Source organism: Rhinoderma darwinii, chromosome 1, assembly GCF_050947455.1.
Source record: "Rhinoderma darwinii isolate aRhiDar2 chromosome 1, aRhiDar2.hap1, whole genome shotgun sequence".
Taxonomy (NCBI): domain Eukaryota; kingdom Metazoa; phylum Chordata; class Amphibia; order Anura; family Rhinodermatidae; genus Rhinoderma; species Rhinoderma darwinii.
Genome location: NC_134687.1, coordinates 237,601,712 through 237,627,590, shown reverse-complemented (window position 1 = coordinate 237,627,590; position 25,879 = coordinate 237,601,712). Strand labels below are relative to the sequence as shown.

The window sequence follows — 25,879 nt, the reverse complement described above, 5'->3', positions numbered from 1 at the left end:
GCCGAGTGCGATTTGCACGCACCCATTTACTTCAATGGGTGCGTTCTGCGCGAAACACGGGCAAGTATAGGACATGTCGTGAGTATTACGCAGCGCACATACGCAGCGTGAAAATCACAACCTGTCAGAACAGCCCCATTGACTTACATAAGTCCATGCGACGCACGTGATTTCCACGAGCGTAGCACGGACGTAATACACGTTCGTCTGAATAAGGCCTAATGATCAGAAGAGAAGGAGCGCCATTTGGCTTTTGGAGCACAGATTTTGCTGGATTGATTTCTTGGCACCATGTCGATTTTGCAAAGCCCCTTAAAGAGGCTCTGTCACCAGATTATAAATGCCCTATCTCCTACATAATGTGATCGGCGCTGGAATGTAGATAACAGCAGTGGTTTTTATTTTGAAAAACGATCATTTTTGAGCAAGTTATGAGCATTTTTAGATTTAGTTTCTTAATGCCCAACTGGACGTGTTTTTACTTTTGACCAAGTGGGTGTTGTACAGAAGTGTATGAGGCTGACCAATCAGTGACCAATCAGTGACATACACTTCTCATTGTTCCAGCCCAGCATGATCCACATCACAGTGAGATTGTGCAGTGAAAGAAGCTGGGCTGGAACAATGAGAAGTGTATGTCACTGATTGGTCAGCCTCAGGCACTTATAATCTGGTGACAGAGCCTCTTTAACCCCTTAGTGACCACTAATACGCCTTTTAACGTCATTCACTACTGGGCTTTAGGCTAGGCTGACGCCTTTTCACGTCAGCCTAGTCTAAGTCCTGCACGGGTCTCCCGTGCAGGCTGGTGCCGGGGCTCTGCTGTCTGATGACAGCTGAGCTCCTGCTCCAACGCCCGCGATCGAAGTTTACTTAGATCGCGGCCGTTTAACCCGTTAAATGCCGCCGTCAATAGCGACCGCGGCATTTAACTTTGTTTACAGAGGGAGTGAGCTCCCTCTCTCACCCATCGGCGGCCCGCGAATGCAATCGCGGGTCTCCGATGGGGTGTCATGGCAGCCGGGGGACTGATAAAAGCCCCCAGGTCTGCCCTGGACATATGCCTGTTAGGACGCGCCGGAGGCACGTCCTAACAGATTACCTGTCAGATTTACACTGACAGGCAATAATGCTCTGGTATACGAAGTATACCAGAGCATTATAGCAGCGATCGGAATATCGCACAGTAAAGTCCCCTAGTGGGACTAATAAAATCAGTCATCAAAGTGAAATAAAGATTATTAATAAAAAGTACAGTAAAAAAATAAATCCATTTTTTTCCATAAAAAGTGGTTTTATTTAGTAAAAGTGTAAAAAAAAAAAAAAAGTACACATATGTGGTATCGCCACGACCATAATGACTCCATGAATAAAGTTAATATGTAATTTAAACGGCAAAGTGAACACCGTAAAAAAAAAACGGCAAAAACTATGGCGAAATTGCAATTTTTTTCCATTGCCCCCCAAAAAAGTCATAATAAAAATGAATCAATAAGTCCCATGTACCCCAAAACAGTACCATTCAAAACTACGTCTCAAAACTACAAGCCCAAAAAATCACTACATTGATGGAAAAATAAAAAAATTACGGCTCTTGGAAAGCGACGATGCAAAAACAAATAATTTTAGTTCAAAAGTGTTTTTATTGTGCAAAAGTCGTAAAACATAAAAAACTTCTACATATGTGGTATCGCCGTAATCGTACCGACCCATAGAATAAAGGTAACATGTTAATTACGTCGCACAGTGAACGGTGTCAATTTAAAAACGCATAGAACAATGGCGGAATTTCAGTTTTTTTTTATAATCCCCCCAAAAAGGTTAATAAAAGTTAATATAAAAATTATATGTACCCAAAAATGGTGCCATTAAAAAGCACAACTAATCCCGCAAAAAACAAGTCCTCATACAGCTATGTAGACGAAAAAATTAAAACGTTATAGCTCTTTGAATGCGACTATAGAAAAACGAATAAAATAGCTTGGTCATTAAGGCCTAAAATGGGCTGGTCACTAAGGGGTTAACGTACCAGTACAGTGGAAACTCACAAAAGTTACTCCATTCAGGAAACTACACCCCTTGAATCCATCTAGGGGTGTAGTAAGCATTTTGTCCCCATAGGTGTTTCATAGATTTCAATAGAATTGGGCAGTGAAAATAAAAACAATCCCTTTTCCTCAATAAGACGTACCTTTAGCTCAAAATGTTTCATTTTCTCAACAAATAAAGGAAAAAAAGAGCCCCAATATTTGTAAAGCAACTTCTCCCGAGTACGGCAATACCCAATTTGTGGTCCTAAACTGCTGTTTGGGCACACAATAGGGCTCAAATTCTGGAAACTATGTCACATTTGCAAAGCACCTGTGGGACCAAAACAGTGGAAACCCCGCAGAAGTGACCCCATTTTGTAAATTATACCCCTCAAGGTATTGACCTAGGGTCGTAGTGAGCATGTTAACCCCGCAGGTGTTTTGCAGAAATTAGTGTGCACTCGATGTTGCAGAGTGAAATTTTTTTTTTTTCCATTGATATGCCAATATGTGGTGCCCAGCTTGTGCCACCATAACAAGACAGCTCTCTAATTATTATACTGTTTCCCGGTTTTAGAAACTCCCTACACGTGGCCCTAATATTTTGCCTGGACATTCGACCAGGCTCAGGAGTGAAAGAGTACGATGCGAAATTGAGACCTAATTTGGTGACTTACACAGTATTGGTTCACAATTGCAGAGGCTCCAATGTGAAATAATAAAAGAAACCACTGAGAAGTGACCCCATTTTGGAAAACTGCACCCCTCCAAGCATTTATTAAGGGGTGTAGTGAGCGTTTTCACCTCAGAGGTCTTCTCCATAATTAATTGTGCTGCGGATGGTGCAAAGTAAAATTAAAATGTTTCCTAGATATGCCAGATCAGTAGCAAATATGTCGTGCCCAATTTATGCCACTGGAGATACACACCCCAAAATTTATTAAAAGGTTCTCCCGGGTATGGCAATGCCATATATGTGGAAGTAAACTGCTGTTTGGGCACATTGTAGGGTTCAGAATGGAGGGAGTGCCATTTGGCTTTTGGAGTGGAGTTTGCTTGGTAGTAGTTTTGTTTGGCGTTTTACTGGTATTTCAGTTTATAATCTGGGGGTACATGTAACCAGGGCAGAGTACATCAGGGACATAGTCAGGTGGTATAATAATGGGGTAAAAAAAAGAATAAAATAATCCATAGATGTGTGTTCCGCTGTGAAGCAATACTTTCTGCACATGCCAGTATCCCACTAATAAATGGTCCTTACTTATTCCCCTTTTCCCCTTTTGGTACACACTGCACCTTTGCAGTTTGGGGAGTTTTACTGGGAAAGTGTTGTCCTGGTATAATATGGGCACACTCTCTTCCAGCAGATATGTTTGGGCCCTCCCCTTCCTGGTTCCCTAATTTTAGGGCCTTGATAATACGCCTCTTGAAACAGAAGAAATGTTCCCCTCGAGCTGCACAACTGCATATTTTTTTTTATTTCCTGACTTATTGGAGCCTTAAAGAGGCTCTGTCACCAGATTTTGCAACCCCTATCTGCTATTGCAGCAGATCGGCGCTGCAATGTAGATTACAGTAACGTTTTTATTTAAAAAAAACGAGCATTTTTGGCCAAGTTATGACCATTTTTGTATTTATACAAATGAGGCTTGCATAAGTCCAAGTGGGCGTGTTTAAAGTAAAAGTACAACTGGGCGTGTATTATGTGCGTACATCGGGGCGTTTTTACTACTTTTACTAGCTGGGCGTTCTGACGAGAAGTATCATCCACTTCTCTTCACAACGCCCAGCTTCTGGCAGTGCAGACACACAGCGTGTTCTCGAGAGATCACGCTGTGACGTCACTCACTTCCTGCCCCAGGTCCTGCATCGTGTCGGCTACATCGGCACCAGAGGCTACAGTTGATTCTGCAGCAGCATCAGCGTTTGCAGGTAAGTAGCTACATCGACTTACCTGCAAACGCCGATGCTGCTGCAGAATCAACTGTAGCCTCTGGTGCCGATGTGTCCTCGCTCGTCCGACACGATGCAGGACCTGTGAGTGACGTCTGCACTGCCAGAAGCTGGGCGTTCTGAAGAGAAGTGGGTGATACTTCTCGTCAGAACGCCCAGCTAGTAAAAGTAGTAAAAACGCCCCGATGTACGCACATAATACACGCCCAGTTGGACTTTTACTTTAAACACGCCCACTTGGACTTTTGCAAGCCTCATTTGTATAAATACAAAAATGGTCATAACTTGGCCAAAAATGCTCGTTTTTTTAAAAATAAAAACGTTACTGTAATCTACATTGCAGGGCCTATCTGCTGCAATAGCAGATAGGGGTTGCAAAATCTGGTGACAGAGCCTCTTTAAAGAGGCTCTGTCACCACATTATAAGTGCCCTATCTTCTGCATAATGTGATCGGCGCTGTAATGTAGATTACAGTGGTATTTTTTTATTTAGAAAAACAATCATTTTTGACGGAGTTATGACCTATATTAGCTTTATGCTAATGAGTTTCTCAATGGACAACTGGGCGTGTTTTACTATATGACCAAGTGGATGTTGTAGAGAGGAGTGTATGACACTGACCAATCAGCATCGTACACTTCTCTCCATTCATTTACACAGCAGATAGCGATTTTATATACAACTTTTTGCACAATAAAATTGCTTTTGTAAAAAGAATGTATTTTTTCTGTCGCCATGTTTTGGGAACCATAACTTACATTTTTTTAATCGACAGAGCTGTATGACGGCTTGTGTTTTGCAAGACTAACTATAGTTTTTATAGATACCATTTTTGGATACATGCGACTTTTTGATCATTTTTTCTTTAAATTTTTGTAGGGCAAAGGGACCAAAAAAACAGAAATTCTGGCATTATTTTTTCCGTTGTGTTTTTTTTGTTTTTTTTTTATGCCGTTCACTGCGTGGAATAAATAACATAATATTTTTATAGTTCAGGCTGTTACGGTGATACCAAATATGTATGGTTTTATTTATTTTTTTCAATAATAAAGATCTTGATAAAGGAAAAAGGGCGATAGCGTTTTATTTTATTACTTGGAACTTTTATTATGTTTTACAACTTTTTTTTTTACACTTTTCTTTAGTCCCCTAGGGGATTTGAAGGTCCAACTGTCATATTTTTTTTCTAATACATTGCACTACTTATGTAGTGCAATGTATTAGATCTGTCAGTCATTCACTGACAGCAAGCCGATTAGGCTTTGCCTCCGGGCAGGGCCTAATCCACTTCCGTAATGGCAGAGCAGGAGGCCATAGTCAGGCCTCCTGTTACCATAGTTAGGCCTCCTGTTACCATAGTAGCATTCGGCAGTGGTGCGATTGCAGAGCAGAGCTGCCGATCTGCTGCCAACCACTAAGATGCAGCGACCGCTTTCGATCGCCGCATCTAGGGGTTAAAGAGGCTCTGTCACCAGATTTTGCAACCCCTATCTGCTATTGCAGCAGATCGGCGCTGCAATGTAGATAAGAGTAACGTTTTTATTTTGAAAAAACGAGCATTTTTGGCCAAGTTATGACCATTTTTGTATTTATGCAAATGAGGCTTGCTAAAGTCCAACTGGGCGTGTTTAAAGTAAAAGTCCAACTGGGCGTGTATTATGTGTGTTACATCTGGGCGTGTTTACTACTTTTACTAGCTGGGCGTTCTGACTAGAAGTATCATCCACTTCTCTTCAGAACGCCCAGCTTCTGGCAGTGCAGACACAGCGTGTTCTCGAGAGATCACGCTATGTCGTCACTCACTTTCTGCCCCAGGTCCTGCATCGTGTCGGACGAGGGAGGACACATCGGCACCAGAGGCTACAGTTGATTCTGCAGCAGCATCGGCGTTTGCAGGTAAGTCGATGTAGCTACTTACCTGCAAACGCTGATGCTGCTGCAGAATCAACTGTAGCCTCTGGTGCCGATGTGGCCGACACGATGCAGGACCTGGGGCAGGAAGTGCGTGACGTCACAGCGTGATCTCTCGAACACGCCGTGTGTCTGCACTGCCAGAAGCTGGGTGTTAACGAACAGAAGTGGATGATGCTGATTCGTCAGCATCATACACTCCCATTCCTAACGCCCATCTAGTAAAAGAAGTAAAAACGCCCCGATGTACACACATAATACACGCCCAGTTGTACTTTTACTGTAAACACGCCCAGTTGTACTTTTGCAAGCCTCATTTGCATAAATACAAAAATGGTCATAACTTGGCCAAAAATGCTCGCTTTTTAAAAATAAAAACGTTACTGTAATCTACATTGCAGCGCCTATCTGCTGCAATAGCAGATAGGGGTTGCAAAATCTGGTGACAGAGCCTCTTTAATGGCAGGGATCGGAGCTAGCTCCGGTTCCTCCCATTGCAGGTAGATGTCAGCTGTAACATACAGCTGACATCCACCGCTGATGACACCGGCTCATCTCCTGAGCCGGCGCCATCTTGCTGACGGCTACGGAAGCCTTTTAGGTCCCGCCTCAAGGTGGGGCCCGGAAGGTTTCCGTACTAGGCAAGACCGGGAAGTCACGATTAGGCCTCAGTTTGCCGTTGCAGCCACCGGCACCCCCGGCAATTTCATTGCTGAGGTGCCGATGAGCTGCAAACACCTTAAATGCAGCGATCGCTTTTGACCGCTGCATTTAAGGGATTAATGGCGGGTATCAAAGCTAACATCGGTCCCCGCCATTACAGCAGGGTGTCAGCTGTAAGATGGAGCTGATATTCGGGATGATGGCACCAACTCAACTTCTGAGCCGGTGCCATCCATTTGTCGTATGTATACGACAATTTGCTGGTAGCACTGGCGTTCCATGGCGTATACTTACGACAAATGTCGGGAAGGGGTTAAAGGGGTTTTCCTATGAACACATGTATCCCTTACCCAGAGGATAGGGGATACATGTTTGATCGCTGGGAGTCTGACCGCTGTGGCCCCCCCCAGCGATGAGGAGGGGAGGTAGATGTGTGTTTTTAAATAGTAGTTGCTAGGAGTTCCCTCAGGCACCCCACATTTCCAGCAAAGGTCAGGAATAGTTGGATTTAATCTGTGAAGAAAGATTGGTGTATGATTTCAAAACGTTATTCGTTTATTTTGGTTTCCTTTATATGCTGATCCGATAAACATCTCGACCAGTAGTCTTATAGTTAGATGCCATGTGTCGGGGGGAAGGGTCCTATCCAAAATTGAGTCCCACCGATCCATATAAGGGTGTATAGTTGGTTGGGGGAAGGGATCTTGTTCCATAGCTATCTGATATCAATCTCTTGGGTCTTATGCAAACGGCCGTGTTCGGTCCGTGATATACGGACCGCATGTCGGCCGCGTTTCCCGGACCGAACACAGTTCAGGGAGCCGGGCTCCTAGCATCATAGTTATGCATGACGCTAGGTGTCCCTGCCTTCCCGCGCCAATACTGTCCTGTACAGAAAACATGTTTACAAAGGAAATGGGGGAGGAAACTGTGTTATTACCAAAGAGTGTTGGAAATAATCTTTTTATTTTGAAGCTAATGGTATTGTCTTCAAAGGGGTAACCTAAAGGTGAAGCAGGGGGATTCAAAGGGATTTAATTCTCAGATCCTCTAAATTTTTACTTCCACTTTAAAGGGAATGTGTCGCGAGTTAAACCTTTTTTTTTTTTTTTTTTAAAGTAAGTTACTTATTTCTATTATATTTTTAGGTTTTTTGCTGTTTTTTTTTTTTCTTCCATTATTAAATAATAATTTGACGTTTTCCTATGTTGGCCACCAGAGGGAGCACTTTCCAGAATTATAGCAAGGTAAATAAGGCAAAGCAACCTGACTCACAGCTGCCGTAAATGTAGGAGGGAATCTCGCCCCGCCCCCCTTCTACAACCCAGGAAAAGGTGTCTTCAAATTGCTAAGCAGTGTCCAGCTGCCATTTTGGGTGTGATTGTACAAATGCAGAAGCTATGGGATACACCAAAAGGCTAAGGGTATGTTCACATGCTTACTCTACAAAGGGAAAACAGCTCCTGATTTTCAGACGTTTTTTAATCAAACTCGCGTATTTTACGGCCGTTTTTGGAGTCAATGAAACACGGCTCCAAAAAGATATGATATGCACTTCTTTTTGGCGGGCGTCTTTTTACGTGCCCTTTTTAAAAAACGCCCCGTCGGAACAGAACGCCGTATTTCCCATTGAAACCAGAAGGCAGATGTTTGTAGGCGTTCTGCTTCCGATTTTTCAGCATGTTTACAGCCTGAAAAACGTCTGAAAACATTGCGTGTGAACATACCCTTAGAATGATGAAAGTGAAGTGAATGACTTTTCAGTTGACAGGTTCACACGGCGTGTATTTGACAAATTTTTTTTGCGCATTTTACGTGCCAAAAACCGCTTGATTATGCTTTTTATTTACATAATTGGTAAAGCGCTAGTACATACAACGCGCTTTTTACACACGCGTTTTTAAAAACGCGTTGTGTAAATAAAGAAATGTTGAGTCAATGGGAAAGCGAGCCATTCGTTTTTTACACAAGCATTTTTAAAAACGTGTTGCGTAAAAAAGAACAGTGGGTGGTGTTTTGTGTGACGTAGTTGCATGTTCAGGGGGAATTGTGTGTATGGGGGGTGCTAACAGACACACTCAGCTCTGCTACACAGATACACTCAGCTCTGCTACACACACGCACACTCAGCTCTGCTACACAGACACACACACACTCAGCTCTGCTACACAGACACACACAATCAGCTCTGCTACACAGACACACACAATCAGCTCTGCTACACAGACACACACAATCAGCTCTGCTACACAGACACACACAATCAGCTCTGCTACACAGACACACAATCAGCTCTGCTACACAGACACACACTCAGCTCTGCTACACAGACACACACACACACACACACACACTCAGCTCTGCTACACAGACACACACACTCAGCTCTGCTACACAGACACACACACTCAGCTCTGCTACACAGACACACACTCAGCTCTGCTACACAGACACACAATCAGCTCTGCTACACAGACACACACACAGCTCTGCTACACAGACACACACACTCAGCTCTGCTACACAGACACACACACACTCAGCTCTGCTACACAGACACACACACACTCAGCTCTGCTACACAGACACACACACTCAGCTCTGCTACACAGACACACACACTCAGCTCTGCTACACAGACACACACACTCAGCTTTGCTACACAGACACACACACTCAGCTCTGCTACACAGACACACACAGCTCTGCTACACAGACACACACACAGCTCTGCTACACAGACACACACACAGCTCTGCTACACAGACACACACTCAGCTTTGCTACACAGACACACACACTCAGCTTTGCTACACAGACACACACACACTCAGCTTTGCTACACAGACACACACACACTCAGCTCTGCTACACAGACACACACAGCTTTGCTACACAGACACACACACAGCTTTGCTACACAGACACACACTCAGCTTTGCTACACAGACACACACACACTCAGCTCTGCTGCACAGACACACACACTCAGCTCTGCTACACAGACACACACACACTCAGCTCTGCTACACAGGCACGCTCAGCTCTGCTACACAGGCACGCTCACTCAGCTCTGCTACACAGACACGCACACTCAGCTCTGCTACGCACACTCAGCTCTGCTACACAGACACACACACTCAGCTCTGCTACACAGACACACACACACACACACTCAGCTCTGCTACACAGACACACACTCAGCTCTGCTACAGAGACACACACACACTCAGCTCTGCTACAGAGACACACACACACTCAGCTCTGCTACAGAGACACACACACTCAGCTCTGCTACAGAGACACACACTCAGCTCTGCTACAGAGACACACACACTCAGCTCTGCTACACAGACACACACAATCAGCTCTGCTACACAGACACACAATCAGCTCTGCTACACAGACACACAATCAGCTCTGCTACACAGACACACACTCAGCTCTGCTACACAGACACACACACTCAGCTCTGCTACACAGACACACACACTCAGCTCTGCTACACAGACACACACACTCAGCTCTGCTACACAGACACACACACTCAGCTCTGCTACACAGACACACACACTCAGCTCTGCTACACAGACACACACACTGAGCTCTGCTACACAGACACACACACTCAGCTCTGCTACACAGACACACACTCAGCTCTGCTACACAGACACACACTCAGCTCTGCTACACAGACACACAATCAGCTCTGCTACACAGACACACACTCAGCTCTGCTACACAGACACACACACACACTCAGCTCTGCTACACAGACACACACACACTCAGCTCTGCTACACAGACACACACACACACTCAGCTCTGCTACACAGACACACACACTCAGCTTTGCTACACAGACACACACACTCAGCTCTGCTACACAGACACACACTCAGCTCTGCTACACAGACACACACTCAGCTCTGCTACACAGACACACTCAGCTCTGCTACACAGACACACACACAGCTCTGCTACACAGACACACACTCAGCTTTGCTACACAGACACACACACTCAGCTTTGCTACACAGACACACACACTCAGCTTTGCTACACAGACACACACACTCCGCTTTGCTACACAGACACACACACACTCAGCTTTGCTACACAGACACACACACACTCAGCTCTGCTACACAGACACACACACAGCTTTGCTACACAGACACAGCTTTGCTACACAGACACACACTCAGCTTTGCTACACAGACACACACACAGCTTTGCTACACAGACACACACTCAGCTTTGCTACACAGACACACACTCAGCTTTGCTACACAGACACACACACACTCAGCTTTGCTACACAGACACACACACACTCAGCTCTGCTACACACACACGCACACTCAGCTCTGCTACACAGACACACACACTCAGCTCTGCTACACAGACACACAGACACACACTCAGCTCTGCTACACAGACACACACTCAGCTCTGCTACAGAGACACACACACACTCAGCTCTGCTACAGAGACACACACACACTCAGCTCTGCTACACAGACACACACAATCAGCTCTGCTACACAGACACACAATCAGCTCTGCTACACAGACACACACTCAGCTCTGCTACACAGACACACACACACACACACACACTCAGCTCTGCTACACAGACACACACACTCAGCTCTGCTACACAGACACACACACTCAGCTCTGCTACACAGACACACACTCAGCTCTGCTACACAGACACACAATCAGCTCTGCTACACAGACACACACTCAGTTCTGCTACACAGACACACACACACTCAGCTCTGCTACACAGACACACACACACTCAGCTCTGCTACACAGACACACACACTCAGCTTTGCTACACAGACACACACACTCAGCTCTGCTACACAGACACACACTCAGCTCTGCTACACAGACACACACTCAGCTCTGCTACACAGACACACACACAGCTCTGCTACACAGACACACACACTCAGCTTTGCTACACAGACACACACACTCCGCTCTGCTACACAGACACACACTCAGCTTTGCTACACAGACACACACACACACAGCTTTGCTACACAGACACACACACAGCTTTGCTACACAGACACACACACAGCTTTGCTACACAGACACACACTCAGCTTTGCTACACAGACACACACACACTCAGCTCTGCTGCACAGACACACACACTCAGCTCTGCTGCACAGACACACACACTCAGCTCTGCTGCACAGACACACACACACTCAGCTCTCCTACACAGACACACACACACTCAGCTCTGCTACACAGACACACACACACTCAGCTCTGCTACACAGACACACACACACACACACACTCAGCTCTGCTACACAGACACACACACACTCAGCTCTGCTACACAGACACACACACACTCAGCTCACACACTCAGCTCACACACACACTCCGCTCTGCTACACAGACACACACTCCGCTCTGCTACACAGACACACACTCCGCTCTGCTACACAGACACACACTCCGCTCTGCTACACAGACACACACTCCGCTCTGCTACACAGACACACACTCCGCTCTGCTACACAGACACACACTCCGCTCTGCTACACAGACACACACTCCGCTCTGCTACATCTGACAAGCTTGGCTCCGCACACTGTACACACTGCTAATACATCTAGCGACGTGGGGGGGGTCACGAGAGCGGGGTCACGAGAGAGAGAGAGGGACAGACAGAGACACACACCTGCAGTGCAGCTGGTTTTCATAATGGCGCCTCCTATCTCCCTACAAACAGCTTCTCTGCTGTGTGACTCTGACCTGCGTCTGCGCAGTACAGAGCCAGATAGCAGAGGTAATGTACGGGAACCGTTTATTGTGCCCTATGCGTTGTAGCTGCCATATTCCATCTCTGTATGTGTCGTTAATCGACACATACAGAGATGAAAAAAAAATGGCAGCCCCCATAGAGAAGTAAAAGTATGTGAATACATTAAAAAGTAGAAAGTGACAACACAAATAAATACATTTTTTGTTTACATTATATTAACCTCTTAATGCCGAAGGACGGATATATCCGTCCTCAGCAGCTGCTAGTTCGCGCAGGAGGATGGATATATCCGTCCTGTAATAGTGCGGGTACTGTCACTATACCCACGTGATCAGCGGCAGGAGCACGGCTGTTATACACAGCCTGGCTCCTGCTGCAACTGCCGGAATCGAAGCGCGCTCCGATTCCAGCAGTTTAACCCATTAAATGCCGCTGTCAATAGTGACAGCGGCATCTAATGTGTTTGACAGAGGGAGGGAGCTCCCTCTGTCACCACATCGGCGCCCCCGCAAAGAAATCGCGGGTCGCCGTCGGGTTTCCATGGGGGGGGGGGGGTCTAACAAAGACCCCCAGGTCTGTCTTCAGCATCTGCCTGTTAGGCAATCTGTTAGGTCATGCCTCCGGCATCGCCTGTCAGTTTTACACTGACAGGCAATAATGCTTTGTTATACTAGGTAAACCAAAGCATTATATATGCGATCAGCAGATCGCATAGTGAAGTCCCCTGGTGGGACTAAAAAAAAAAATGTCAATCAGTTAAATAAAGTTGGTGAAAAAATAAAATAAAAATTACAGTGAAAATCAAATATTTAGTAAAAGTGTCAAAACAAATCACACACAAACATATATGGTATCCCCGCGATCGTAACATCTTGAACAATTCAATGAACACATTAATTAAACCGCCGGATGAACGGCGTCCAAAAAAAACGCAAAAACAACGGCAAAATTCGCTCTTTTCTCCCATTCCCCCCATAAAAAATTAAATAAAAGTTAATCTATAAGTCCTATGTACCCCAAAATAGTACTAATGAAAACTACACATTGGCCCGCAAAAATCAAGCCCACATACGGCCACATTGACGGAAAAATTAAAACGTTACGGCTCTTGGAATGCGGCGATGCAAAAACAAGTAATTTTTTTCTAAAAGGCTTTTTATTGTGCAAACGTAGGAAAACATATAAAACCTTTACATATTTGGTATCCCCGTAATCGTGCCGACCCATAGAATAAAGTTAACATGTTATTTACGCTGCATAGTAAACGGCGTAAATTTATAACGTGAAAATCAATGCTGGAATAGCTGCTTATTTTCAATACTCTCCTAAAATAAAGTTAATACAAGTTAATCAATATATTATAAGCATCTAAAAATGGTACAATTACAAAACACAACTCGTCCCGCAAAAAACAAGCCCTTATACGGCTATGCCGACGGAATAAAAAAAAGTTACGACTCTTGGAATGCGACCGTGAAAAAACAAAAAATAATCCTTGGTCATTAACGTGCAAAATGGCCCGGTCATTAAGGGGTTAAAAGCAATATAATAATAAATAAAATCATGACACCTTCCCTTTAATAATTGATTGTGGTGTATGAGTTGTGGGTAAAACAGGTTTTTATAGTCAGGACGTTTAAAAGGTATCCGCTAACGGACTGGACTTGCAATCACAAAAAATATAATTTTTGCATTAGAATTTTTGTTGAAGCTCTATATTACAACAGAGTTTATGTTAATGTTCATGTTACCAGTTCCAAAATATATATTTGACAATATTCCAGATCTTTTAATCATGTTCGTTTTTTTTGTGAATAAGGATAAGGAAAAGAAGAAAAAGGAAAGTATCCTTGACCTCTCCAAATACATCGACAAGACAATTCGAGTGAAATTCCAGGGTGGTAGAGAAGGTATTCCTTATTTATACAATTATTTACATTTCTTAGGAGATTGTCTGCGTATCTAATAGATTCACTTAAAGGAGATAAATAGTTGTGTTAAAGAGGCTCTGTCACCACACTACATAATGTGATCGGCGCTGTAATGTAGATAACAAGAGTGTTTTTCATTTTGAAAAACAATACATTTTGTGCAAGTTATGCACAATTTTAGATTTATGCTAATTAGTTTCCTAATAGACAACTGGGCGTGTTTTTACTTTTTTACCAACTGGTCGTTGTAAAGAGAAGTGTATGACGTTGACCAATCAGCGTCATACACTTCTCTCCATTTTTATCAGTACTGGCAACACAGCGTGATCTCGCCAGATCACGCTGTGCAGTCACATACTCCCATATTAACTTTACTGAAGTGTCATCACTCCCGACACTTCGGTAAAGTTTCTGTGAATGACGGCACACGTGATCTCGCGAGTCATTCATAGAAACTTTACCGAAGTGTCGGGAGTGATGAATAGACATCGCGTCCTGGCTGGAGGTGATATCTATTCACTCCCAAGACACTTCGGTAACGTTAATGTGGGAGTATGTGACTGCACAGCGTGATCTTGCGAGATCACGCTGTGTTGCGAGTACTACTAAAAATGAATGCAGAGAAGTGTATGATGCTGATTGGTCAGCGTCATACACTCCTCTGTACAACGCCCAGTTGGTAAAAAAGTAAAAACACGCCCAGTTGTCTATTAAGAAACGAATTAGCATAAATCTAAAATTGTGCGTAACTTGCTCAAAATTAGTCGTTTTTCAAAATAAAAAACACTGTTGTTATCTACATTACAGCGCCGATCACATTATGTAGGAGATGGGGCACTTATAATGTGGTGACAGAGCCTCTTTTTAATTCTATATTCTAAATTGTATACATTTATCAGAATTCTGGACATCTGTATCCATAATGTAGTATAACTCTCATCCGAACAATCCTTCCCATCCCCCCCCCCCCCCCCCCAATATACGTTAACTTGGCTGAATGTACATGCTATTTAAAAGAGATGCCAGTAATAGCAAAACCCCATAAGGCTATGTTCACACGGGATGTGCTGCAGAAAATTGTCTACGTCTGACTTAAAAAGTTCTGAGAAGAAAAAAAAAATAACACTGTTTGGCCTGGTGCACATGTTACTGCACTGTGTGGGTTGTATGGAACTGTAATAGAGCACCCAAAGACTTCTGTGGGCCCTTACTGTACCTACATAACATTCTCCATTGGATGCCGTATTATGCAGCTATTCTCCTCTGGAAGTATTGCATCTAGTGGAGAATGTCTAATACGGCAGCGTACGAAGCACCATAAGGTGGTACACGGACCGCTGGGACTTCGCATGTATCTTTACAGCTTTCGTACACTGTGCGAAGATAAAATAAAAAAGGTGGCCAAAGTTTTGCAATTGCTAAATGTTAGGTTAATTTTATTCCCTCAAACCATTTGTGTTTAACCCTTTGAGGACCAAGGGTCATCGATACCTCAATGACCAGCCCCATTTTTTCAAATCTGACGTGTCATTTTATGTGGTAATAACTCTGGAATTCTTTTGCCTATCCAAGCGATTCAGAGATTGTTTTCTCGTGACATATTGTACTTTATGTTAGTGTAAAAATTTGGTCAATAAATTCATAGCTTATTTGTGAAAAACACCAAAATGTAAAGAAAATGTGCAAAAATTCTAATTTTTCTAATTTTAAATGTAATCTACTTGTAAAACAGATGGTAATACCACACAAAATTGTTGCTAATTAACATCCCCCATATGTCTACTTTGTATTTGCATTGTTTTTTTGAACATTTATTTTATTTTTCTAGGACGTTACAAGGCTTAGAACTTTAGCAGCAATTTCTCACATTTTCAAGAAAATTTCAAAAGGCTATTTTGTCAAGGACCAGTTCAGTTTTGAAGTGGCTTTGAGGGCCTTATGTCCTAGATAGATCCCATAAATCACCCAATTTTAAAAACTGCACCCCTCAAAGTATTCAAAACAGCATTCAGAAAGTTTATTAACCCTTCAGGCGTTTCACAGGAATTAAAGCAATGTAGAGGTGAAATTTACACATTTATTTTTTTTTGCCGAAATTCATTTGTAATACATTTTTTTCTGTAACACAGAAGGTTTCACCCAAGAAATGCAACTCCATATTTATTGCCCAGATTCTGCAGTTTTTAGAAATATCCCACATGTGGTTCTAGTGTACTAATGGACTGAAACGCCGGCCTCATAAGCAAAGGAGTACCTAGAGGATTTTAGGGTCTCCTTTTTTTTTTTAGAATATATTTTAGGCATCATGTCAGGTTTGAAGAGGTCTTGTGGGGCCAAAATAGTGGAATCTCTCCAAAAGTGGTTTTGGAAACTACACACCTCAAGGAATTTATCTAGGGGAATAGTTATATTGGAATATGTCTGAAAATGAAAATCGACTTTTTTTTTTCTGAAAAAATATTTAAAAATGTCATTTTTACAAGGAATAAATAATAAAAAGCACCCCAAAACTTGTAACGCTATTTCTCACGATTACGGCAATAACCTAGCTAGTGTAAAGTATTATAAACTGTCGGTGTGACTTTGACCGTCACACTGACAGGAAGCCTATGAGGACAAGCTGGTCCTCATAGGCTTCCGTGAATGGCAGACCCGGAGGCCGTTGTATGACCTCCGGTTTTGACATGCAACCGACGGCAGCACCCGCAATCTGTCCTCGGGAAAGTTTGTTGTAGCAACAAACTTTCCCTGCGATCACATGATCGGGACCTGAACCAATCAGGTCCTGGTCATGTCTCCGGTACCAGAGGCAGGGGTTGACTGCGCGATCTGGGTGTTAACCCGGATCGCGCTGTTAACACCCACTGTGAATTCACGTCGGCGCTACACAGAGCCCAGCAAGTGCCGACGTGAATTTACTGTGGGCGGTCAGGAAGCGGTTAATACCGGTGATCATATTCTCTGTAGCCGAACCAATCGGTTCGGCTGTCAGAGAACAGATTGCTGGGGAGCCGCAGACACTGACCCAGCCGGCGTCCGAGCGCTTTTCACAGCGCTATGCTGGCTGGAAAAGAGATCTGTATATACACGTCCTGGCTGCACGGGGTATGTGCGAAAAGGACATCTATGTACAGATAGTTGGCATGAAAGGGTTAAAGGGTCGATCCCAACTCCTCAGGATGTGCCGGTAATGACTGATAAACAGGGCAATGATCGGGAACAAGAGTTCACATGAATGCTTGTTTGCCCGATTATTGGCCCGTGTAAAAGGACCTTAATCCAACCTGTGATGATAATGAGATGACTGCTGAGAAGTGATCTCCACAGAACAGGGAGTGTCAGTCTATTGAAAGAGTCTGTGGCCAGAGTAAAAAACGGCAGGATTTGATGATTATCCTTGTTGTGTTTTTTTTTTTTGTCTTTTTTTTTGTAAAACTGTTTTATTGAATTTTCAGCATAATAAAAGTTAGAAACAGTCATAAATTATAAACATATGTAAACAGAGGTAAATTACCCATGGAAAAGATAAGGCAAATATATGCATAATAATATCTAATGGTAGCTACCAAGATATGAAGATGTGTGGTCGCACTTAACAATGCACACAAACCATGTTGGAATTTTCCAAACGGATGTCCATGTTTCTGAGGGGGAAGGGTTCTCGGGGTGAGGAGTTAGTGAAACCATAAATCTAGGGCATTCTAGTATAGCTAGAATTAGGGGCATTAAAGGTATAGTAAGGCTGTAGGATGTGAAGTAAATTAAATGTGGTTGCAAGGTGTCCAGATTTGCCTAAATGTCTCCTGGAGAATAGAGGTAATTTTTTCGTTGATCACATCACCATTAAAGACGACGTTTGACTACGGAGAAGTCCAGTGTTGTTTTTTTTCAAAGCACCTGCTATAGTCTGCCTTGTGGCCAGGAAGACAAAAGAGATAATGGCTTGGATAGGTTTAGTTGTGTTTTGAATATCTGGGCTGTCTGTCTATTTAACATGGCTACCCAGGGGGGTTCTTTACCCAGTTTACTCCAGTAAGAGTGAGAATGCGAGTAAAGGTGCGAAACCAGAGGTGAGTTCCTTTTGGACAGGTCCACCAGATGTGGAACATGTCGGTAGTTTGACAGTTCTGACAACAACTTGGGGAATATCCAGAAACTGCTTGTGCCACCCGTTGCATGTATGGTAATAATGATGTCGCGGTTGAACATTTAAGGTTCGAGTATAGTGTAGATATAATACCAGGAGAATGTGGGTTACTCCTGAATATTTGTTCTAAGGAAGTTAAAGTAAGTGGTTTGTATTTAGAATAGGGACCTGTAGTAAATGGAAAATCATGCTTGTAGGGAGGTTATATTGTTTACTTCCCTCCTCGAGAACAACTGGAAAATCTAAAGGCCTCAGGACAGTTGTGGCCTGGAGGGAAGAGTTGGTTTCCCAGCAGCAGCGCTAAGGGTAGGTAGGGGGAGTACTTCGCGCCATCCCATGTAGCTAGGGAATATTTAATTATTGGCATTGTGATGAATGTTCGAGAGGGGGAAGGAGTCCACAGGATCCTATCTATGGGTAAGGGGGAACATGCTGGGGCTTCTAGTGAGAGCCATAGTGGTGCTTCTGTAGAGGCATGATAGATTGGAAGCTGAACAATATGGGCAGTCTGGAAATGTTTGTGTAACTTAGGAAGTCCAAGTCCACCATGGGATACGTGCTTAAATAAATCTTAGATGTTGGGCATTGCGAAGGAAATATCCAGGAGCAGGTACAAGTAGGACTCTAAAAAGGTACACAATTTTTGCAAGGAGGGTCATCTTTAAAGCTTGTATATGGCCAAGCCAGGAAATAGTGACATGTCAGAAGTTTTTTTTTTTTTTTTTTTTATCAAATCTTTGTTTTATTGAAGATCTATAACAAAAGAACATCCGTACGTAGATCATGGGGAGCAGTAGAGAAAGCTTACGGCACACAGGCCGAAGTTCTTGTCAATAATGACAATACAGGAGGAGAAACAATAAAGTAGAAACGTTCGTAACTATAAACAGGGTACCGTGTCATAATGTAAGAAAATTAAGTCATGAAGATGATACAAGAGAAAGGTCCGATGTCATACAGAGTTTGAGAGAAAAGGAGTAGCGTTAGGGTCTTCACATGTGGAGGGAATCTGTGCAATCTTAAGGTAAACTTTCTGCCACCCACCAAAGATCATGAGGGGTGAGGGGAAACTCAGGATGGGGAGGGATTAGAGGCACGGAAAGTCAACCACGGTGTCCACACCTTCAGATAACCATCATGTTTTCTGAGCTCCCAGCTCAAGAGCTCCTCCATCCTGCCAATGAAGTCCATCTTATCTAACCACTCACGGAAAGTCGGGGGTGCGGTCGACATCCAGCGGAGTGGAATCAGTAGTTTGGCCACTGTAATCATTTGATTTATCAGATCATTACGTTTCGGGCGGAAATCTTGCGATGGAGCCCAGAGGAGGACAAGAGGAGATATTTCTTTATCTATATCTTTCATATCATATGTATAGATGTATTGTACATTTTTAGGCTGGGGGTACACGGCGATTTTTGGCCGCAACACTGGTCGAATACACAAAGATCGCTATGGAACCAGCTTTGGAAAATTTGTTCTCCAAAAGCCAGTTTGCGCACCATTCATTGTAAGCTCCGCCTTGCGCCTAGCGTGTATGAAATTCAACTTTTTTGGTGTCGTTGAAGTCGGCAGAAGTTGCCAAGTATGTATTCAGGTGTGTTAACCAGTTCAGGACCGGGCTATTTTGAGCCTTCAGGACCAGACACCGTTTAACCCTTTTTAGCACGTGTTAGTTAAATGGCTATAACTTTTTTATTTGTTGGGCTAACATCGTGATTTTTGCGATAATTTTTCCGTAGACAATGCAGCTTTATTTATTTTTTTAGCGTTTTTATACACATCCTTTTTGCTATTTTAGAATTTTTATTCTTAAAGTTTGAAAATAATTGTAAAAAAATAAGCTTTTTTACATTTCATCTATATTTTTTTGGTAATAACATAGTTTTACCCGAAAATAGACCTTTTATTTGTGAGCGTCATTGTCTACCGTAAATTTTAATATATTACATGTCTATATTAGGGTAATTGGGTCAGCTCTAGCGTTACAACAATGATTGGCGGGGGGAATGTTTTTTTGGGGGTTGGGTATTTTATGTGTATTTTTTTTTGCACTTTATTTTTTTATTACTATGGTCTGTCCCTCAAAGTTCAAAAAAGACCTTTGGGGAACTTATATATATATATATATATATATATAATTTTTTTTTTTTCTTTCTTTTACACCATGCTTTTTCACTGTAAATGGAGCTGCATTCAGCGCTGTGTACAAGTGATCAGAGAAGACAGAAGCAGCGAAAGCTGCTTCTATCTTCTCAGGGTCCCTGACAACCGGAGACCCGACATTCAGCTGCCCGATCGCTCAGGCAGCAAGTTAAAACCCGAGCCGTAAAAAGTCTATGGTGCAGGTTTTAAGGACCCTGACCGCTGGCCGTAAAAAAAAAACACGTCCAGCGGTCGGGAACCAGTTAACTCCGTGGCATGCACCAGATGTAAAAAAAAAAAAAAAAGGTCACCTGAATTCACAGATTTGGGAAAAAAAATCCCAGTTTTAAATTTCTCCATCAAAGTCAATGAATTGTCTGGGGAAAAAAAGAGGGCTAAAATCCAAATATGTATTCAGGTTTGTTTACCCAGCGGCATGCACCAGATGTAAAAAAAAACCACTTAAAAATTACATATGCACTTTTCTTTTTATTTCTCGTTTTTCCTTTTACATTTTTTAAAAAGTTAAATATATCTATTATTTTTTTATACAATATGGAAGCCCAATATGTTCTGAGAAAAACCAGACCAAATACATGTAGGTTGGAAGAGTAAGGCCCCATGCACACGACAGCAAAAAACCTCAGTTTTTGCGGACCGCAATTGCGGTCCGCAAAAACGGAGCCATTCACTTTCATTGAACACTGACACCTTTCCGTAGCACTACGGAAGGGTGTCAGTGGCGTGGAAATGTTCCGGGAATTATGGAACATGTCCGTTCTTTCGCATTTTGCGGGCCGTGCTCCCATACTTTGTATGGGAGCACGGCCCGAAAATGCGGCTGTCAGTCAGCGGCCGGCCGTGCCCGCATTCGCGGGCCGGGATTGCGGGCACGGTCGTGTGCATGGGGCCTAAGGGTGGGTTCACACGACCTATTTTCAGACGTAAACGAGGCATATTATGCCTCGTTTTACGTCTGAAAATACGGCTGCAATACGTCGGCAAACATCTGCCCATTCACTTGAATGGGTTTGCTGACATATTGTGCAGACGACCTGTAATTTACGCGTCTTCGTTTGACAGCTGTCAAACGACGACGCGTAAAATGACTGCCTCGTCAAAGAAGTTCAGGACACTTCTTTGGACGTTTTTGGAGCCGTTTTCTCATAGACTCCAATGAAAACCGCTCCAAAAATGGACGTAAAAAACGCCGCGAAAAACGCGAGTTGCTCAAAAAAACGTCTGAAAATCAGGGGCTGGTTTCCCTTGAAAGCAGCTCTGTATTTTCAGACGTTTTTGGTCACTACGTGTGCACATACCCTAGTAGAAGAACAATTAGCTTTTAAATTGGCACATGGCTAAAACTTTAAAATGGGCCTGGTCAGGAAGGGGGTAAAGCCTCTGGTCAGGAAGTGGTTAAACAATTGTCTGGTGACACATTCCTTTTAAGTTTATTTCCTGCAGCGATAATTTATTTATTTTCACTGAACAGAACATGTAGTTTGACAAGCGATAACAAAAATGAGCAGACTTCCTTGTAACAAGCTGCATTGAGTACAGTACTGACCTCTAGTGGCTACAATGACATTTCTAGTGGCTACAATGACATTTCTAGTGGATACAATGACATTTGTGAAATAGAAATATTAAACTAGGTTTACAGGGACAAAATAAACCCTGTTTAAGGCCTTTTTCACACGACTGGGTCCGAGTGTCGGCCGATAAAATCGGCCGTTTTTCCAGACTGTTTTGCATCCGTTCCGATTCCAGACCGGGCATATCTGGACAGTGTCTTCAGGGGCAGCTCCTGAAGTGGAATCCCCATGTGGCCAGTGATTCCACTTCAGGAAAAGCACCTGTCGTCTGTGTCCATTTATGGACACTGAACGTTTTACTGGCTTCTCTTGGTGTGGAATCCCTGGTCACAGAGTGTTCGGGGATTCCGCTTCAGGAGTTGCCCCTGATGTCACTGCCCATATATGGACAGAGACATCAAGCTCTCTGTCCAGGAGCGGAATCCCCGAACACACGGGGATTCCGCTCCTTCAGGGAGCTAAAGTGGGGCTAGCACATAGCAGAGCAGGGAGATACCTCCCTGCTCTGCTATAGTGGCGTCGCTACATCCATAGCAGCAGCTGCTAGCGGCACCATCGGCCATGGGAGGTGTCGTTGCTAGCAGCTGCTATGGCTGCTATAGCGGTAGCGATGCCTGAAGAAGCGCCCGAGCGGAAAGACGGCTGCTGATTCGCCGGGCCAGGGCGCTTTTAAAACAAGCAGGGGAAGGGAGCCAGCGCAGCGCCCCCTTCCACCTGCTATACACTCTGACCCTGCCACATTGTACCCCTGTATAAGGGCACCCCCACATTATAGAAACTTACCTGCAGCATACAGCGCTTCGTCTGAATGGTATAAACTCCTTCTCCTCACATGCACTCTGCGTTGTGAGGAGGAGAGAGAGCGAGCGACGGTAAACACGGCCATCACTCGGGACACATTCCAGTGATGGCCGTGTATTACCCGGCCCCATAGACTTCTATGGGAGCCGGGTGAACGGCCGAAAATAGGGCATGTCCCATGTTTTGACGGCCAGGTTTCCCGGCCCGTCAAAAAATCGGTCGTGTGAATAGCCCCATTAGGGGTCTATTGTTCCTACTGCGGCCGTTTTATGAACGGCCGTCACACGGCCAGAAACCCTGTCATGTGAATAAGGGCTAAATAGTTTGAACTAATGATCAAAATATATATCAGAAAATGGGCGCTTTGCCATTGCTTAAAGAACTATGTTTTTGGGTCCCCTATAATGTTTTCAATTCTATAAGGTTGTGCTGTAATAATTTAGTTTGTACTAGATCTTGGGCTCTGTACACTTTGAACAGTGTTTCCAAATTAAAAACAGTAATGTGTAATAAGTTTCTGTACACACTGCGTTTAAGCCCTATGTTTGGTATATATGCCTGGAAAAGCTTGCAGGGTATACACCGAACTTATCCATAGGGCTCCAATCACCAGACAGAGACCAAAAGGAAGCGCCCTTTCGGCCTTCATCCCTCTGGTATATGTTTAGTTTTCCTGTATAGAAAAGCATAGTTGACTACACTTACCTATTCAGCGGCATCCCACAAAAAAATTATACCGCGGGGTATATGTTTTTGGAAAATGGGAGCCTTTGGGGATGTATGCCACTGTATACCTATACAGTAGCATACGTCTGAGCCTTCAGTCAGAGGTATACATCGGACAATCCTCCCAAAGCTTACATCTGGCGGAAGGCTCAGACGTGATGTGAACAGAGCCTGATGCAGTTTATTTCACCTATGCTGTGATTTTAAGGCTAATGGAATACATTTTTGCTTTTACAGCCAGTGGAGTCTTGAAAGGATTTGATCCTCTGTTGAACCTTGTATTGGATGGAACCATAGAATATATGAGAGGTGAGTGTGAGCTGTTTTTATTTATTTAATATTCCAAGATATCCAAAGAGTAGTTGAAGGATTTTTTCCAAGGATAAAAAAAAAATCACTTAGATGAAAGTTAAAATAATAAGTATATTTACCTTAAGGATTCCTAACCATCACTGTTCAGCTCCCGTGCCATATCTGTTTATGTGCTTGCATGACGTGTCATCACCACACCATTGTTTATATGGTCTCTCCCTGCTTGAGTGGGTTTTTTACCACACTGCAAAAACATACTAATAGGAAAATTGGCTTCATTGGCCCTAGTGTGTTTCTGAGAAAGAGAATTAGATTGTGAAGCTCAGTGGGGACAGGGATTGTTTTCCCATCTGAGCTGCGCTGTTTCCATAAGTCCCATAGAAGTGAATGTCAGTTACGGAAACCGCACAACTCGCATGCTGCACTGTTCTCTTCTTATATGGTCGGAAATCACAAGTGTCAGCAGGAACACAGGGGTAGAACGGGGTGTAGGGGCCCCGGTCTAGAGATAGGTGCGGGTCCCAGAGGGACCCACATCTATCTGACATTGACATATACCGTGGATATGTCATAAATGTCCCTGATGGGAAAACCCCTTTAACCCCTTCCCCCTGCTTGCATTCTGGGCCCTAATGACCAAGCAATTTTTACAGTTTTTCCAACGTCACATTCGAAGAGCTATAACTTTTTAATTTTGCGTCGACATAGCTGTATAAGGTCTTGTTTTTTGCGGGACAAGTTGTATTTTTTAATAGCACCATTTTGGAGTAGATGCGACTTTTTGATCACTTTTTATCATAAATGTTCAAAGTCAGGATTCACAGAAAACAGCAATTTTTCCATTGTTTTTTATTTTATTTTTTACGACGTTCACCGTGCGGGTTAAATAATGTAATGCTTTATAGTCTGGGTCGTTACGGACGCGGCGATTCCAAATATGTGTATCTTCTGAATGCCTCTGGCATGACCTAGCAGGCATTCACTACAGGCAGACCTGTGGGCCTTTATTAGGCCCCCGGCTACCATCGGAGACACAGACACTCGCCGGGTATCAGTGGGATGAGAGGGAGCACCCTACCTCTCTCCAAAACCACTCACATGCGGCACTCGCTATAAAAAAAAATTGAGCGCCGCATCTGTGGGGTTAAACAGGTGAGATCGATATTAATATCGATCTCACCTGTTCGAGCAGGGACGCTCCCAGCCCTCAGCTACGTCTGGTAGCTGAGAGCAGGGAGATTTAACTGCTCCCTTCTCTGTTTATTCTGATGCAGCGCAGTGAAAATGCTATTGCATCAGAATAAAGCCCATTAGTGGCCGCCGTGAAAAGGCTTATCGGCAGTCATTAAGGGGTTAATGGCGATATTTTATGTACAGAGTTGCAAAATATGTTAGCGCTATAGAAGCATCAGGAAATAAATAGCTTTAATATACTATTTTTCTCCTCATTAGATCCAGATGATCAGTACAAATTAACAGAAGATACGCGGCAGCTTGGGCTTGTTGTTTGTAGAGGGACATCTGTGGTTCTTATCTGCCCACAGGACGGCATGGAGGCCATCCCAAACCCTTTCATTCAGCAACAGGAGGGTTAACTTTCTTAAAGGATCCAAATAACCAGAGATTCCATTGGGATGCACCATACTTCAAGTTGAAGATCATCTTTCTTTCGGTTTCCTTTTTTTTTTGTTTTTTTTTTTATTTCTTTTATGATGGCAGAAGTAAGCCATTTTAAGCAAGTCCGGACTTGCTCTAAAATATAAATACATTGCTTTTTTTCACATGTTGTCATGTTTTATTATGAGGGATTTCTTCCTTATTATCTATGGTCTTTTTTTTTTTTTTTTTTTTTGGCAAATAT

General features: G+C 43.5%; 1 protein-coding gene across 3 annotated transcripts in view; it reads left to right on the top strand.

The window, feature by feature from the left end:
• Positions 1–25,799, top strand: part of LSM7 (LSM7 homolog, U6 small nuclear RNA and mRNA degradation associated) — a 43,798-nt gene extending 17,999 nt beyond the window's left edge. For 2 of the 3 annotated variants that reach the window (XM_075850026.1, XM_075850018.1), the window contains exons 2-4: positions 14,181–14,271; positions 23,944–24,015; positions 25,471–25,799. In XM_075850026.1, the coding sequence (XP_075706141.1) occupies positions 14,181–14,271; positions 23,944–24,015; positions 25,471–25,613 (306 nt within the window). In that variant the 3' untranslated portion in view covers positions 25,614–25,799. Of the gene's footprint in view, positions 1–7,731; positions 7,806–14,180; positions 14,272–23,943; positions 24,016–25,470 lie in introns of those variants that run through there. The other variant, XM_075850013.1, reaches the window with a different exon arrangement.
• Positions 25,800–25,879: the final 80 nt, after the last annotated feature.